This window comes from Globicephala melas, chromosome 10, assembly GCF_963455315.2.
Source record: "Globicephala melas chromosome 10, mGloMel1.2, whole genome shotgun sequence".
Classification (NCBI taxonomy): Eukaryota; Metazoa; Chordata; class Mammalia; order Artiodactyla; family Delphinidae; genus Globicephala; species Globicephala melas.
Window position 1 is genome coordinate 34,086,763 of NC_083323.1, and position 18,151 is coordinate 34,104,913.

The 18,151-nt window shown below is 32.3% G+C and overlaps 1 protein-coding gene across 1 annotated transcript in view; it reads right to left on the reverse strand.

The window, feature by feature from the left end:
* LOC115853078 (leucine-rich repeat and IQ domain-containing protein 1) overlaps positions 1 to 18,151 on the reverse strand; it is a 123,419-nt gene that overhangs the window by 76,203 nt on the left and 29,065 nt on the right. The window contains exon 10 of the mRNA XM_030856461.2: positions 17,312 to 17,462. Coding sequence (XP_030712321.2) covers positions 17,312 to 17,462 — 151 coding nt within the window. The remainder of the gene's footprint in view (positions 1 to 17,311; positions 17,463 to 18,151) is intronic.

The following is an 18,151-nucleotide window of genomic DNA, read 5'->3' on the forward strand; positions in this document are numbered from 1 at the left end:
ACAGGACAGAGAGCTAAAGATTGAGTTGCTCACAAGAAGAGATAATCACACTGAGAACAAAATGTGGAGAAGCAGAAGATAAAGCAGCAAGATTACATTAATTAAATAAAAATAGACATAACAGATAAAGTCAATCAAAATATGGATCATCCATGATTGAAAAATAGAACCAAGCCAAAAAAGTTTGCGAATATATAAAAAACAAAAATTTTCGTAAATGAAGAAATAACAATCTATACTTTGAAAAGGATATTATATTTCACGAAAAAAACTTATGTGGGTTTATTGACAATAAGACGTCTTGCTAAATTTATTAATCAAGGACAAAGAAAATGTTATTCAGGTATCTGGGCAGAAACCAGTTTTGGGGGAGTAAAATCAAGTTAGCCTCTAGTTTAACCACAGCAACACACAATATCAAAATGCAACAAAGCAATGTCCATGAAATACCAAGTGAAAATGTGACCTAAAAATAGAATGCACAGCTATATTTTCATTCAAGTATGAAGGCAACTGACAGATACTCTTGAATGTGAAAGAATTCAGGGAATATAGCATCCACTAGTCCTTCTTTGAAAAATAAGATGCAAAAAGAGTTAATGAACTATGTAATCCAGACAAGCAGAAGATGAAAGAAGCAGTTTGTCATAAAAAAGACTGGTATTGACCCATTTTCATACAGATCTAATGCTGCTAGAGAAGATAAGATAGAGTCATAAATACTGATTTGATGTCATAAATTCTGATGTGAAAAACAAAAATTGTGAAGGGAAAAGAAGATTGGAAAGAGTGTAAATATCCTAATTTATTCTATTTTCTTATAGAGGAGTTAGTATTGCCTAAAATAGATTAATTAAAGCACATCTTTTTATAAATCACTGAACAAAAATATTATAACTGACAAAATTATTAGGGGGAGATGGAATTGTAAATGAGATAATCTTATCATTTGCAGCATGAGGAAGTCTAAAACTTTGAAATCAAAACATTTTCATATAATTTCCTGCTCTATTGCTTAGCAATGTTTTCATGAGCTTTTAAATATGTCCCATCTTAGTAAACTGTAGGAAAATTTGCTGAAAATGAATGTTACCAACGAGTAATTCATGTGTGTATGATTTTTGATCACCGTAAGATTATTCTATAATACCTTAATATATTTCAACAATTGATTACTTTATAAATCACTGTACTTTTAAAAAATTCAAGTTGATATTCTATTTCAGTAGTGATAAAGTTTTGACTGCATCATCTCAAAAGAAGTACTAAAAAGTTAACTGTTACTTTACTATTAGAATATAAAATATATGCCTAGAGCACATCTCTTTATATATACTCTAATAATCACAGGTATTATTAAGCTTTGTCTTATGTTTAATTAAACTTTACTTAACTAATTATCTAAACCTTCTTTAACTAAACTGTACCCTAAGTACATTTATTTATATAGAAAAAGTAGGCATCATTGTCTGAATTGTTACAGATCATGTTCATTCAAGTGATTTCTTATTTTGATCACATTTTTTCATAAATATGCCTCCTTCATAAAGGAGGACATTTTGTTTACCATTTTATATTTGTTATTCCTCAAAGAGTTTTGAATTTCTATTCAGGTGTTAGCTATGCTTATTAGAGTTTTATTTTCTTAATAGTTATATGTGACAATTTTTTCTAATTTCCTGAAATAATAGGCATGAAGTATCTTCTCTGTTAACACATGTAAAGCATTTATAGTTTCCACATTTCTACAAGAAATATGAAAATCTGTTTTTTGCAAAAATAGCTTTACTTGTAATATAAAACTCATAACTTGTTCTACAAGTCCTAAGACTGTGTTGTGTCCTCATAGAAATAGAAAAAGGATATAGACAGAATCTCTGCTCAAGTATCATTTACTTGAAAAATTCACCTAGAATATTTTTTTAAATTATGACATGTATAATTATTCACAATTTATTAAGTGAATACAGTTAATTACAAAACAATATTACAGTAGTGATTTTTAAAATGGTTGGAAAACAATCTGGAAAACTCACCAATACTGGCTATATCTGGATGGTGGAAATATGGCTTATTATTTTATCATTTCACATCATAATTTATAGACAATAAGCATATATTAATTGTGTAGATTAGATTAAAAGTTACTTAGGAAAAAAACCAAAATTCCATTTCCAGAAATTTCTGCTCAGATACTGTGATCTTTACTCCTGAAAATAACTAAAAACAGTAATTACATTTTTTAAATGTTTCCAAATGAGCTGTTAAGAAAGCAAAGAATTCTCAGTCCAAAATCAAAATAGATATGGTAGGCAAATAGAAGCAAGCAGAACAGTAAAGCCAGTTTTCAGTGCGAGAAAACTTGTTAAATCTGGTGAATATGATGATCAATTTCTATAGCCTCACAGTTTGAGGAAACAAAACTTAAAATTCACCAATAGGAGGCAAGTATGACAGGCAATTCCGAGTAAACCTGGACCCCAATCAGCTATACCCAACTGAAGACAGGAAATTAAACTACCTATCGCAAATCTCAGTAAGAGGGGAAAAAAATCCTCCTTTAAAATAATAAATACAAGCTGACTCTCCCATAGGTTTACGACTCAAATTCATTCTCATGGTGATCAGAAAACTTCCACCAAAAATGTAGCACAAATGATTCTAGATTGTTTGTGTCCTTCAGCATCTGAAAAATCTCTAAAGAACAAACTTTAATGTCATAACTAGGAATAATCACAAAGCTTAAATTCCAAGGGAAATAAACAGGTGACAAAAAAAAAATCACATGAAAAACACAAAGAAATAAGATGCCATAAGTAAGAGTTAGCAGAAATAACAAATCCCAGCAAAACCAGACCCACGTGAAAATCAGAATTAATTCAAATTAAAAAACTCAATGACTAGGATTAACAGCAAGTCAGAATTTGTCACTGGAATATAGGTATATAGAAAGTAACTAGAGGCAGCAAAAAAAGACAGAAAGATAGAATATAGGAAATATGGAGGCAAGAGTCAGAAAATCTAACACATATGTAGCGTTTCAACAAACTGAGGAAGAAAAAAACTTATTGAAGAGATAATGGCTAACAGATAAAATTTAAAAGTGAAAATCACATATTCAATAATTGCATCAGACCCTAAGAGGATGAATTAAAAAGAAATCCATGCCTAGACACATCAGAATAAAAATTCATAACAGGAATAACAAGAAAAAAAATACTTGAAAAGACATAGAAAATACCCTCAAAGTTTCCAAAATTTAACACAGCTGACTTCTTAAAGCAACAGTGAAAGTAAAAAAGTAACGGAATGATATTTATGAATTACTGAAAGAAAATAAACTTCAATTTAGAAAAATACACCCAGTTAAATTATGATTTAACAATGAATGCTAAGTAAGCACATTTACAGAAAAATTATCTTCCACAAACTAGTTATTTTACTAGAGGAAATTTTAAAGGATCTATATCAGGAAGAAGGAAAGAGATCCAAGATCTTAAATGAAAAAAAGAGCAACAGGCATAAAAGCAATAAATATGGGCAAATATGATCAAACTTTGACCGTATAAAATAACCATAATGTATAGCTTGAAGAGTTAAATAAAAATACATTTAAGGGCTTCCCTGGTGGCGCAGTGGTTGAGAGTCCGCCTGCCGATGCGGGGGACGTGGGTTCGTGCCCCGGTCTGGGAAGATCCCACATGCCGCGGAGTGGCTAGGCCCGTGAGCCATGGCTGCTGAGCCTGCGCGTCCGGAGCCTGTGCTCTGCAACGGGAGAGGCCACAACAGTGAGAGGGCCGTGTACCGCAAAAACAAAAACAAAAACAAAAAACATTTAAAATCCTGAAAAACAAACACATATAAGTCAGGAAATTTGAGGTAAAGATATCAATTAACTTGAGATAAATTGAGTATATTTTATAATTTCTATGGTGACCACTAAATAAAGTATATAACTATCAAAAGATTGAGACAAAAGAGGAAATGAGGGGAAAAATACCAAATAAGTCAAAAGAAGACAAGAGAAGGCGAAAATAGAAAATGTAGCAAAGGCTTTCTGTTTACAGTAACAATGGACTAGGTAATGAGAAAACAAATATAAACATAGCTGCTGAAGGCATTTAAGAACTAAAATGGTATTATAGAATAAGAGGATTAAGTTCCAGAAGAAATGAGGTGAACACATTATTCAGGGTATCTATTAATTCTGAGAAAGGAAAGCTTGCAACATCAGGGGGTCAAAACTTGGGCTCCAGAGCTCTCCTCAGCAAAAGAGGGCTAACAAATCTCTACTTACTTTTGGTTGGACCTCCAGGTACTACACATTAATCCAAATATGGAGTAGCTCCCAAGGTACTGAAGCCAAGCTTTAAATAATATCAATAACAAAACATGGATTTAGCTGCACAGAGATCACTAATGCTTGTAGTTTTAAACAATAAAGACCTCTGGAGGAAAATAATAACATCATAGCCTCAAACTGATTCTATAGTTTTGTTTTCCTTAGTATTTTCTGACTGTAAAATGACAAAAAACTAAGCAAGGAAATAACATCATGTGAACAAAAATCAAGAGAACAGATAATAGAAACTATCCACAGGGTATCTAGATAATGAAGTTACCAGACACAGAAATTAACAAAACTTTGTTGAACGTATTAAAAAATTAAAACTGGAAACTTACATATTAGATACTATAAAAATGTGAATTGAATGCTAAATAAAAGAAGCAAATAAAAGTTCTAAACTTGAAAATCTACAACTACAAACAAGACTTTCATGAATGGATTGGACATTATATTAGACACAGCTGAAGGGAGAATTAGTGAACCATAATTTGAGTCACAAGAAAACATCCAAAATGACACATAGAGATGCAAAAGAAATGTAAGAGAATTATAAAAGCATAAGGGGATTATAGAATATAGTGGGAATATATATCTGGATCTAGATCTATAAGTAAGTACGTAGCTCAGAATTTTTCAACACTGAATAAAGATGCCAAGCCACTGATTTAAGAGGCACAATGAATTCACGCAGGGTGAATACTAAGGTAACCACAGTAGAAACATCAGAGTAAACTAATGAAAACAATGGCAAAAGAAAAAAAAAATCTTAAAAGGGGAAAAAGAAATTTTCTTCCAAGGATCAACCATTAGGTTGTTACACATCACCCTAGGCAAGGAAAGCTATAATAAAATAAAATCCATTCACAATGCAGAAAATGCATGCCAAATGGTAAGTATATATATCAAAATACATAAACAGAGATATGTGTGTGTATATGCATATTCTTCAGGTGAAAGGAATATCACAGATGAAAGGTAGAATAAAGTTCAATGGAAAGGTTTAAAAAATGGATCAATCCAAATGATATTGACTTTATAAAATAATAATGTCTTAAGGCATTTGAAACACACATATAGATACATATATACACATGCAGAGTTAAAATACTCAACAAAAAGAGCACATTAAGTTGGGAGGGAGTAAATAAAGTTTAGGTTTTCTAAGACCCTAGAATTGCCTTGGAAAAGAGAGGAAAGTGCTACTGTTGGTGGGAATGTAAACTGATACAGCCACTATGGAGAACAGTATGGAGGTTCCTTAAAAAACTAAAAATAGAACTACCATATGACCCAGCAATCCCACTACTGGGCATATACCCTGAGAAAACCATAATTCAAAAAGAGTCATGTACCACCATGTTCATTGCAGCTCTATTTACAATAGCCAGGACATGGAGGCAACCTAAGTGTCCATCGACAGATGAATGGATAAAGAAGATGTGGCACATATATACAATGGAATATTACTCAGCCATAAAAAGAAATAAAATTGAGTTGTTTGTAGTGAGGTGGATGGACCTAGAGTCTGTCATACAGGGTGAAGTCAGTCAGAAATAGAAAAACAAATACCATATGCTAACACATATGCATGGAATCTAAAAAAAAAAAAATGGTTCTGATGAACCTAGGGGCAGGACGGGAATAAAGACGCAGGAGTAGAGAATGGACTTGAGGACACGGGGAGGGGGAAGGGTAAGCTGGGATGAAGTGAGAGAGTAGCACTGATATATATACACTACCAAATGTAAAATAGCTAGCTAGTGGGAAGCAGCTGCATAGCACAGGGAGATCAGCTCAGTGCTTTGTGACCACCTAGAGGGGTGGGATAAGAAGCGTAGGAGGGAGACACAAGTGGGAGGGGATATAGGGATATATATATATATACATATAGTTGATTCACTTTGTTGTGCAGCAGAAACACAACATTGTAAAGCAATTATACTCCAATAAAGATGTTAAAAAAGAAAAAGAAAAAAGAGAGGAAAGTGCTAAATAAACTTAGATTTGGTAAATAAAGAAGGCATGATGTAATATCTATAGTAAACCAAAAGGATAGTAAAATAATATAAAAATGGTAATATGATAGAAAAGAAAAATGGAATAATTTAAAATCTCAACCAAAGCAAAAGAAGGCAAGAAAAGAGAAAAAAAAAAAAAAAGAACAAGAACAAATAGAATCAAATAGTAAGAGAGTAATTTTAAACTCAAATATATCAATAATTGAATGTTATTGATTACACTTAATTACTAGGGACTAAAGGTTACAAATCAAAGCTTGAATTTGTCAGGCAGCCTCGATAAAACAAGAACAAAAACAACAATTTTTTATGTTACATTACAAAAATTCCAAAAATAGAACTTGTAGAAATATTGTAAGTAAAAGGACAGAAAAAGATGTATTATGTAAACATTAAAACAGTAATTCTCAAAGTGTGGGCCAGTGTCCCCATCCTGAGATACCTTTAAAGGTTCCATGGAGTCAAAACTACTTTCATAATAATTCTAAGAGGTTATTTGCCTTTTCCACTCCCATTTGTTCAAGAGTGTAGGGTGGAGTTATCCAGAGAACTACATGAGGTGTGATATCGTAGTAAATTTAACGCAGAAGGAAATACGGAAATCCAGCTGTCTTGTGTTAAGCTTGACATTAAAGAGATTTGCAAATATGTGTAACAATGACCCTTTTCTCACTGTATCTTTTTGTTTAAAAAATACAGTTATTGGGCTTCCCTGGTGGCGCAGTGGTTGAGAGTCTGCCTGCCGATGCAGGGGACACGGGTTCTTGCCCCGGTCCGGGAAGATCCCACATGCCGCGGAGCCGCTAGGCCCGTGAGCCATGGCCGCTGAGCCTGCGCGTCTGGAGCCTGTGCTCCGCAATCAGAGAGACCACAACAGTGAGAGGCCAGCGTACCGCAAAAAAAAAAAAAAAAAAAAAAAAATACAGTTACTATTCTAAAACTGTTATGAATGCAAAGGCTTTATTGTCTTAAACTCTGAATGAATACAAAAATTTTCTGTTTTTTCCTAATGCAGTAAATATTGATAGATATAACCCACATAAATGAAAACTGTCTGAAGGAGGTCCGCAATAATTTTTAAGAGTGTTAGAAAGGTCCTGAGTCAAAAAAAAGCTGGTTTGATTATGTCAGACACAGAAGCCTAAGGCAGAAAACTTAATACAGTTGAAAAGGGACATTTAAAAATGATAAAATTGGTCAATTTAACAGAAACATATAACAGTTATAAATTTGTGTGCACCAAATATCATGGCCTCAAAAATATTTAAATCAAAAAAATAAATTAAAAAAAGCTATGAGAATGAAGATCTACAATCTACAAACACCACGGGAGTCATGTATATAAGTCTTTCTCCAGGACTCTGCTAACATGACAAGTGTTCCACTTAATCAACAGGCAGTATTGCATAATCAATAATGAATAGGCTCTGAGGCAGGCAGTCCTGAATTTCAGTAACACATGCCTATTCGAAAACTAGCTATATGACTATAAGCAAGTTACTTAACTACTCTGATCCTTCGTTCCTTTTTTGTGGAGTGGGGGTTATTTCACATTATTGGGAGGATTAAAAATAATATTTTAAAGTAGCATTTACAACACTTTCACATGTTGGGTACTAAAAATGATAGTTATTGTTTCCTAACAATTATCCTCAATAAAAACAAGGAGTTAAAAAACTGTAACTGAAAAAAAAAAACAAAAACAAACAAACAAAAAACTGTAACTGTGGTGACCAAATAAGGCTTCAAAGAGATATGTTTGAGCTAAACCTTGAAGAAGGAATAGGATATTAATACATACTCAGAAAAGTCTATACACAACTGATTAAACAGTAATTTGATCCAGTAAGTGCACTGGATCAAAAGGAGGAATCTAGGTGGGAAGGAAGTTAGAATAAATTTCCCCCCTTCTTCTTTTAATCTTAGAAATTCTTCGCTGTCAAATAAAGGATGAGAACTGAGCAAAACAGACTTACAGCAAGACTTAAGTTAGAACATCATTACTTCCTCAACATCTCTAAGAACATAATTCTCTCCCTGTAAAAATTTGTTATTTCTTCTACTACCCGTCTAAAACAAAACAAATAATAACCACAAAAATATTCAAGAGTCTCTTTCAAAGGGCTTAAATATAATAAATATAAAGGATTGCTTAAATATTCTTGAGTTTACTGCTTCAATATATTCTTTATTAGTCCTTTAAAAGTTTCCTAGGTCCCACAAAATAAAATTGAAGTCAACTATGTTTATCCCTCCTCATTGCCCATGGCAAAATTAGCATTTGGCTATACTTGCTACAAATATCTATTTCAAAGAATTCTTCCCACAGAAATGAGCCAATGGTCTAATAAAACATTCTTGCCACAGGGGAAAAAAACTCTTCTGTAAGGAACAGCAATACTAAAGATGTTGAATTAGGCTGGAGGTTTTCACTAAAGAAGTGTTTGGTAAAGGTCTACCTCCTTTAGCTGCTCAATGATTGCTATGTTTGACAGTTACATACAAATATGCTGAGTTACACTTGAGATTTTCAATTTCAATGCAAAAGTCCTTCAGGATCATACAGGTTGTACGGAAAAAAGAATACTGAAACAGGAATCAGGAAATGTGGATTCTAGCCCCACCTCTGCCAGGAGTTAGACGAAAACTATGTGGGTCTGTTTTTCCATCTGTAAACTAAGAAGCCTAGACTGGCAGATCTGCAAAATCCCTTTCAGCTTTGTTCTAAGCATTGTGTTACATTTCAAAACTAAAGAGTAAGCTAGCACCATCTAGTGGAATCCAAAGAATTTCCTAAGTATATAATGAAAAACATTTCTACAAGCAAAATATCTACAGCTTTATCTTATTTTACTTCATTATTTTTTCTAATGTTCCAATGACAACATTTGGCAGCAAGAATTAATCCAGGCACATTTCCCCTATGAGCTACGACATAGTAATCAAGCCTATGTGAAAATGTTGAATTATTCAATATCTTTCATACTTAGAATACTAGTTTCACTTTTCCAGAAAACAGTATTATCTGAAAATAAAGCAGCAGAAAAAAAAATCTCCCAGTATCTCTAACTATTTACAATAATATTTTCTAGGGCTGTATTACCTGAAATTTATAAATTAATGATTTATAAATTGCTGGCATTAAAGACATTAACATCATACTTATTTTCATTTTTACCCAATAGTCAATAAAGGAAACATGGCAATTTACTCTTTTCCTCTTTCTCTCTATATCAATAACTATCAGTAGGATAATCTCAGTGCAAGTCAGGATAGTCATTTATTTTGTTTATTGCTGCATCCTCAGCAATATTCCAGCGCTGTGTTCTAGTGCCTGGAAAAGTGCTTCCACATAGTGGATGCTCAATGGCTCATTAATAAATTTATTAATGAATAAACCTTAAAATCATTATATATTTTTCAGCATAAAGACTTTGTAATATAGTATAACAAAACAGTAATAATCTTAAATATTAAATGCGTATTTATGAGAGAGGCAATAGAATGAATCAATTAAAAAATCTGGTACCAGGATAGACTGCTGAGTTTCAAATCCTGGCTCTATCATTAACTAACGGTGTGATTTTAGACAACTTACTTGAACTTTCTATGTTTCAGCTTTCTTATCTGGAAAAAACAAAGATGAAATAGTACCTAACTAATAACACTTATGTGAAAATCAAATGAGTTAGTATGTATAAAGCACATGAAATGGCTGGTGGTAAAAAAAAGTTATCTATTACTATATTTATTATACTTAAGTTGTATTTTTTCTATAAACACTTCGGTCATGCAGCATGAATTTTAAAAATTAGTTTAGTTTTAAAATGTTTCTGCTAAAAAGTCAATAAAATTCAATATATTTGGGGAGGAAAAAAGAAAACTAGATTATAACTTATGAATCACCTATTTTTCATTTGCTTTGGCTATTCATTAAAAAACTAAATCAAAAATACTAACTCAAAATATGAAAGATTCCTCATAGGTGAAGTTTATAAATTTTAATGAACACTGTGGCAACATTCATTTAAGAAAAGTTTTCTCCACATTACTTATAAAAAAAAATGTCTTACCAATTTTGCCTGAAATTTACTCATGGGAAATTTCAGGCAAAGGAAAGCAAGAAATATAACAAAGATAACAAACCTTAAAATTTAAACTGAAATCCACCCAAATTAAAGTGAGTTATAAAAGATAAAGATTCGTGTAACTTCAGGGAAAAAAACATTAAAAATTATAATAAAATCTCTTTTCCAATTAAAATAAATCCATCTTTAAAATCATCAACGTGAAGTGAATTTAAAGAGCTTAAAGCAATTATATTGTGCATTTAAAGTATGCAAGAAAAATGCCAGGTTAAGTAAAAATACTCAATAGTCAAAAACTTGCTGCCAAAATAGAACCAATTATAGCAAATAATATAAAAACATACAAAGTATTCTTTAAATGACTATAAAATTTATATGACCATATATGCCCAATATAATAGTTTATTTTTTGCTACATTTGACCAGAAAATAATCTGTACCTCAATATGTAATATATCTTAAGGATATCATTTTGAATTATATTTTAAATTAATATTTCAGTTATGATTAATAATAATAATTAAGACCATTTCTTTCTATAGTCACAGCACACAATATGTTTAAACATTAAAGAACTAACTTTGTAACTTTCAATTTATAGAATTAAATTTTAAACTATTACTTTAAAAGAGTATATTTCACATTGTTTCTGTTTCTACAATTAACCAGTTTAAGTAGAATGGAAAACATTCAGCATAAATTATTTCAAATAAAGTGCCTTAAAGAGAGTGATAGAGTTGCTATTTTCAGTCACTAAATGCAAAGAAAGTAAAAAATGTACACTAATGTTTTCTAATAAAAAGAGTAATTAGAGTTAACATTGCTAATTAACTGCTGCAATAATATAGCTTAGTTAGAATTAGGAACAAATTAAACTCGAAACTACAAATGTAGAATATTTGGTATTCCTTCCAATTTTATTTCACCTCCTTAAGAAATATTATAGCATGGAATAGTGACTTATTAACTTATAAACACAAATCTATCTTTGTGCCCCTTCATAAGAGTTCTTAGCATCAATATATCATTGAAAGACAAAATCTGTGCTTTTCCCTTAACTCAACCAGAATCTCTGTAAGCAGTTCTTGAAGATGAAAAACAGACTCCAACTGGTCTTCAGAAAATCTACTTTCCCATGCATACTCTTCTCACACTCAATAAATACAGTGTTTTCATTGTACCCAACAGACAGCAAAGATGTCTTTTACTTTGTTTGCTGAGGGTATACTACATAGAGATACCTCAGGTACATCAATTAATAACATGGCAGTTTTCACATAAGTCTTGCAGATATCCTATCCCAGGAAATCCACTGACTACAAAAAATCCCATACAGCACTGTTGGCAAAGAAAATGAAGTGAACGGGAGTTCAAGCATTTCTTCTTACAAACAGCCTTTTTCTTTTTTTTCAAGCTTGCTTCAGTGAGTACCAATAAAGTAACATACATTATCAGTGCACTTGCCTTCATTCCAACAACAACAAAATTATTTCTGTATGTATTTTAAATTAAAATTTTACAATAAAAAATTTGTTTCAAAAGTATCAGTATTTCCATATGGGAGAAGTCATGAGTGGTCCCAAAGCAGGCAGACACATAGACAAATAAACATATTAAAGAACATTATACATTACATTTTAGAAATTATGCCTTGAAATGTTTGCAAAACAAAAGCTTGCTTTGTGAAAACCACTATATTTTCCCCAAATTAAAAAAAAAAAAGGGGACTTCCCTGGTGGTGCAGTGGTTAAGAATCCACCTGCCAGTGCAGGGGACACGGGTTCGAGTCCTGGTCCGGGAAGATCCCACATGCCGCGGGATCCCACTGTGCACCACAACTACTGAGCCTGTGCTCTAGAGCCTGCAAGACACAACTACTGAGCCCACGTGCCAGTTACTGAAGCCCGCGTGCCTAGAGCCCATGCTCCACAACAAGAGAAGCCACTGCAATGAGAAACCCGCACACCTGCAACAAAGATAGCCCCCGCTCACCGCAACTAGAGAAAGCCCGCGCACAGCAATGAAGACCCAACACAGCCATAAATAAATAAATAAATAAAATTATATTTTAAAAAAAGGGAGTTGATGGTGACTGATTAGATCCAATTCTCCCCAAACCTCCTCCAGAAATTCATAAAGTGCAACAAAGAAATCAAAATACCCACAACCTATCCTTCCATTGCAAATGGGAGACAAAGAAATCACAAGTTAAATTTCTTTCTAAGTGGGGTAATAAGTATCCAGGATCAACACAATCCAGGCTGAATCGACACTTGTACAGAGGAAATCCTACGGAAACTGAACGGATAAGTGAACACTGGAGGTGCCCCAGGGGTGGAAGAACCCATTTATTACCAACAAGGCCTCCCTCCAGAAAGAGAGAGCATCCTCCTGAGTGGGATGACAGTACTGAGACCAAGTATATGAATTAAATTAATAAATGCAAATGGCCATGGTCTATATGAGAGAAAAACATTTAAGCTTGGATCAAAAAATAAAACCCAAATCCATTCTGTATACAAGTACATACATAAAACAAAGTGATTCAGAAATGTTAAAAAGTTTTTTTAGATTAGGCAAATACAAACAAAATGAAACCATGTAAGACAAGGTAGAATTCAGTCACAAAAGCATTAAAGAGACAAAGAATGGAACTTAAAATTTTCAAGGCTAAAATTCACAATAAAGATAACACTGTTAAGAATATCTGTATAACAGCATGGAGCAACATTCATGACGCAGAAACAAAAGGATGTACACAAAGAAACAGGCTGATTAAGAACAGATACACAGCTCCGTGTTTTGTGACCACCTAGAGGGGTGGGATAGGGAGGGTGCAAGGGAGGGAGACACAAGAGGGAAGAGATATGGGAACATATGTATATGTATAACTGATTCACTTTGTTGTAAAGCAGAAACTAACACACCATTGTAAAGCAATTATACTCCAATAAAGATGTTAAAAAAAAAAGAACAGATACATTCAATCTAGCTCAACTCCTTCAGTCCAAGGTAAATCAAGTACACATTTACGACCTAAAATAAAAGATCACTAATGTAGATCTTAAAGATGAAAATATATACTTTATATTCCAACAAAAAACAACAACCTTCTTTTCAAGTGCACACGAAGCATTCCTGAAAATTAACCACATGTTAGAAAACCACAAGTTTCAAAAAGCAGATATGGCACAAAAATAATTCTCTGACTATAATTAAATAAAACTAGAAAAAATAACAACAAAAATGGTCTTTCCATGTGGAAATTTAAAATTTTAGGTAAAAGATAAAATACATCATATAATTGTAGAACAGACAAAAATACCTATACCTTATTCAGAAGTTACAGAATAAGTAGTGCTCGGAGTAAAATTTATAGACTTAAGTACTTATGTCAACAAGAGTGAAAAATGATAAATAATTAAATTACAAATTTAACTTAAAAATAGAAAAGAACAACATAATAAACAGAAGAAAAGCAAAAAAAGCAAAAAACAAAAAACTGCCATTAACATGTATTAATGGTAGGAGTGCAAAGTGGTACAACCCATATAAAGTGTATCTGGCACTATCTTCCTAGATTAAAGATGTCCTTTGCCGCCCTCCCCAAAAAAATATATATCAGGAAACTAACCTAAAGATATATCTGATGGAGTATGAAATGACATAGGTATCGGGTTAGTCATGATGGCAGTGTGGAAGATTGTAAACCATCCATTGTCCATCAACCAGAGACCAGTGGAATAAACTCTAGTGCATACACACAACTGAATACTATCAAGCCATAGAAGAACAATGCTATGAACTCCATATATGTTGTAAAATGAAAAAGAGCAAGATAAAGAACAGTACTTTAAATATTCTATATTTTGTGAAAGAATTAGCATATATACATATATTTCTTAGATATATGTATATGTATGTATATTTACAAACACACATATATTACATATGTGATACACATGTATTATTATACACATATATACATAAATATCTGTATATAAAAGTAGATGGGATAACAGTGAAATGAAAAAGGATGAAAGCACAACCACTTTGAGTCTTCTTAAATGTAGTCTGTAGAAACATGTATCTGTCTTAAATCTCAAAAATAAAACTGAATCAAAGGGAAAAGTGAACTAATTATATTTCAAATTCATAACATAATCACAAAGATAAAATACTTTAAGTGAGCACATCACTTTGGGGGACAAAGTGTAAGGGCCAAAAGAAATGCAAAAAAATCTCAAAATTAATTTAGAAGATTTCTTCTAAATACTTCTAAAATGCTTCTAATACTGGCATTGTTGTTTTGAAACTATTTTATGGCTATTATAATCCATAGCAAATAGTTATGTTAGTGTTGGTATCAACCAAGGACTACAGTGGAAGAGAAAATAACACAACTATAAAGTTCAAAAAGTAAATTTGGAGATATCAATATTTGATATCTTCAATCAAATTCACAGGACTGGACAATTTGAGTATCAAGCAGTATAATAAGAAAAGAGACTGAAATATTCTATATTATAAAATTCTATGAGTTCATTAGACCACTAAGAAAGAAAGAAGAGCAGGGAGAGAGAGAAAAGTGCAAAAGCAAAACAAAATAAATGAAACAAAGAAAATTCATCTGACACCACTGAAAGTAATGACCTTACTGTAAAAGTCTATCAATATAAAGGTAGGCATTTATTCCTGTCTTTCCTGTACGAATGATTCCAAGGTAACCAAATAGTTATTAAATAAATGATTCCAGTTTTTAAAATGTGGAAGGAATGTTCAAATTAGAAAACTCATTTTTTGTATCCCCCACTGCATTAATTGATTCAGGCCACATTAATCAATGGATGAAAGCATTAGATAAAAGGTATGTGGGAGACTTTATAATGGAACGTTTAGGCTATCACTCACATACCTAACATGCAACTGTAGCATCATTAAAAGCAAATAATCACTGTATGACTCCTGACGTAAGGCAATACGAAGCACAGAGCAACCCCTATGAAAAATTCCTGCCAAAAAAGACTAAATTTTAATTAACTCAAGCCTGTTGCACTAGCTTTCATTTACAGGACATGAAATATTTATAGGCATAGTGAAACAATTTTAATACATTAAAAGGAAGTAAATGGACAAACCCAAAATGTGGGACACTGTATAGGACAATTAACATAGGTTTTGCAACAGATCAATGGCATGGAGGAAGAAAAGTGGAAGGACTACTACAGATTAGATAGGACTTCAGACACCTATGTAAATGTAATATGTGGTCATTGTTTGTGTTATGATTCAAACAAACCCTGATAATTTTAAGAAAATAAGGAAATCTGGATTATGGATTATCAGTTGATAGAAGGAATCACTATTAATTTTATTAGGCAACACAATGCATTGTAGTTAAGTAAGAAAGGACCATATTATTAAAAACCATCTCCTGAGGTATGAAAGGATGAAACTTTATGATTTGGGGATTTGTTTTAAAAAAGAAAAAATACAATAAAAAACAAAACAGTAATGATGGACCAAATGTTGACTATAGTATATGGAATCTCCATGTATTCATTTTGTAAATGTTTGAAATGTTCAACAATAAAAAAATGAAAGAAAAAACAAAATATTACATAGGCAAACAAATTAATATCAAGAAGGCCTAGGTAGAACCAGGCCTAAACACAGAAAGCAGGCTTACTTCTACTCCTCCACCTGCTCCCATCCCATTTCGTGATATTTCAGTACAGATCACATTTCCTAACCACCACAGGATGGAGAAGGTGGAAAGAATGTACCTTCTGGGGGTCCAATAATTTAAGCCATTAGTAGTATACCAGAGTAATGTTTTTATCTAGTTCATTATTTTCTGCCAGTCCTTGATTATTGATTAACCATCATTTAAGCCCTTATCAAGTCCCTTGAGAATCTCACAGTTAAATTAAAAAAAAACCAAACAGAATTTTAAGCCAGGTATTAAAAAACATGAGATTTTTATTTTAGACTTACCACACTGGAAATGTATAGAAGTGAGCTGAAGCTGAATTTCAGTGGGCAGAAGAGGGAAGTTGGGTAGTAAGAAGTGAGAGCAAGAACAGAACACTTTCACAAGACTTGACAGCAAGAGGAAGAGAGATGAGGCAATGGACGGCAATAGGAAGAATCTGACATGAGAAAGGTGATAAATGATGGAGGAAGGTACCAGAGGAGAATGACAGGTATATTTACGTAAAATAGAAGGGCTGGTCTTAAATAAGAAAAGACATTTTCATCACTGAATTTTATGGATTACAAAGAATAAGGATGGAAACGCTATTGATATATAGGTATACAGACAGACAGATGGAGGGACAAAGATGATTAGGGAGACCCAAACTGATAAACTCTTTCTTTTATGTGGTATTAGTAGCCTTACCTAAAGAAGGAAAGGTTAGTCCAAGTGATGTATGTAGGTAAGGAAAGTAGTGTCATACCAGGAAACAGTTATGACAGTTGCTGAGAAGTACAGAAAGCATAGGGCCCATAAAAATATGATGGCAACAAACTAGGGTATTGTATTCTTCACTAGAGTTCAGATCACTGTTGGTTATAAGAAAAGGAACAGGGAGGTGAATATACTAAATTTAAGGAGCTACTAACAACCACCCATTTGCCAGTGGTGGGAGCATATTCCTTTTATATATAAAAGGAATTTTATATATAAAAACTAATTTTGTTTCCTTCATAAATCTGGATAAAAGATTAAATAAGTATGGCTTGGATAAAATAAGCAAATTAGTGATGGTGGCCTATTCTCAGAAAAGAATAAATGAAACAAAATATAATAATGAGAAATAAATGTCAATATATTTAAATTCCACTGTTCTCACCAATTCGAGTGATTTTATTATGTGAAAGTTCAAGATTTTGGATATTAGTGCAGCCATCCAAACCATGAAAAGAAGTCAGTTGATTTTTATTAAGAAGAACAACACAGAGATTTTCTAAATTTTCACAGTTGATAGTCTCAATATTGTTTTCCTAAAACAAAGAACAAATGTAATTAGTTTTATTTCAATGGCTTATTAATGAAACATTTAAAGCTTGCAAAAAGAGGGAAGATGAGATATATGATCTTTAAATGAATATCTGAATCCCTAATTTTAAGATAACTATGCAGAGTGTTATACTATCTAGATGAAAATACTAAGTAATCAAATAAATGATTTTGTATTTATTAATAATCTTTTAAAATATAGAAAACACAGAGGATCATATAACAAAATATTTCAAACTATCTAAATGAACAAGAGTGAACATTTGGTCATAGTTGCTAAAAAACTTATTTTAAAGAAAACAAACATGGAAAAATTTGAAATCTCCCCATTTCCCTTCCTCAGTCCCTTTTGCTATCTTTCCCTCCAAAGAATACCAATACCATGAATTAGGTATATATCTCATGTATAGATTTATACTTTTACTAAACATGTGCATCTCTGCGATACATAATATTGGTCTCAATGTCAAGATCATATGTCACGGATGCAACATCAATTCTCTTCTTTTAAGATTTCAGAAAGATAAATGGGCTTCTAAGAATCTTAATGGTATAGTCCTACAACATCCTTCTCAAAAATATGAATATAGCCTTTGTCTAATGGAGTAAACTTAATAAGAAGCATAGGAAACAAAGTTTGAAAAGAAAATCATATTGGTGGAAGCACAGTCAG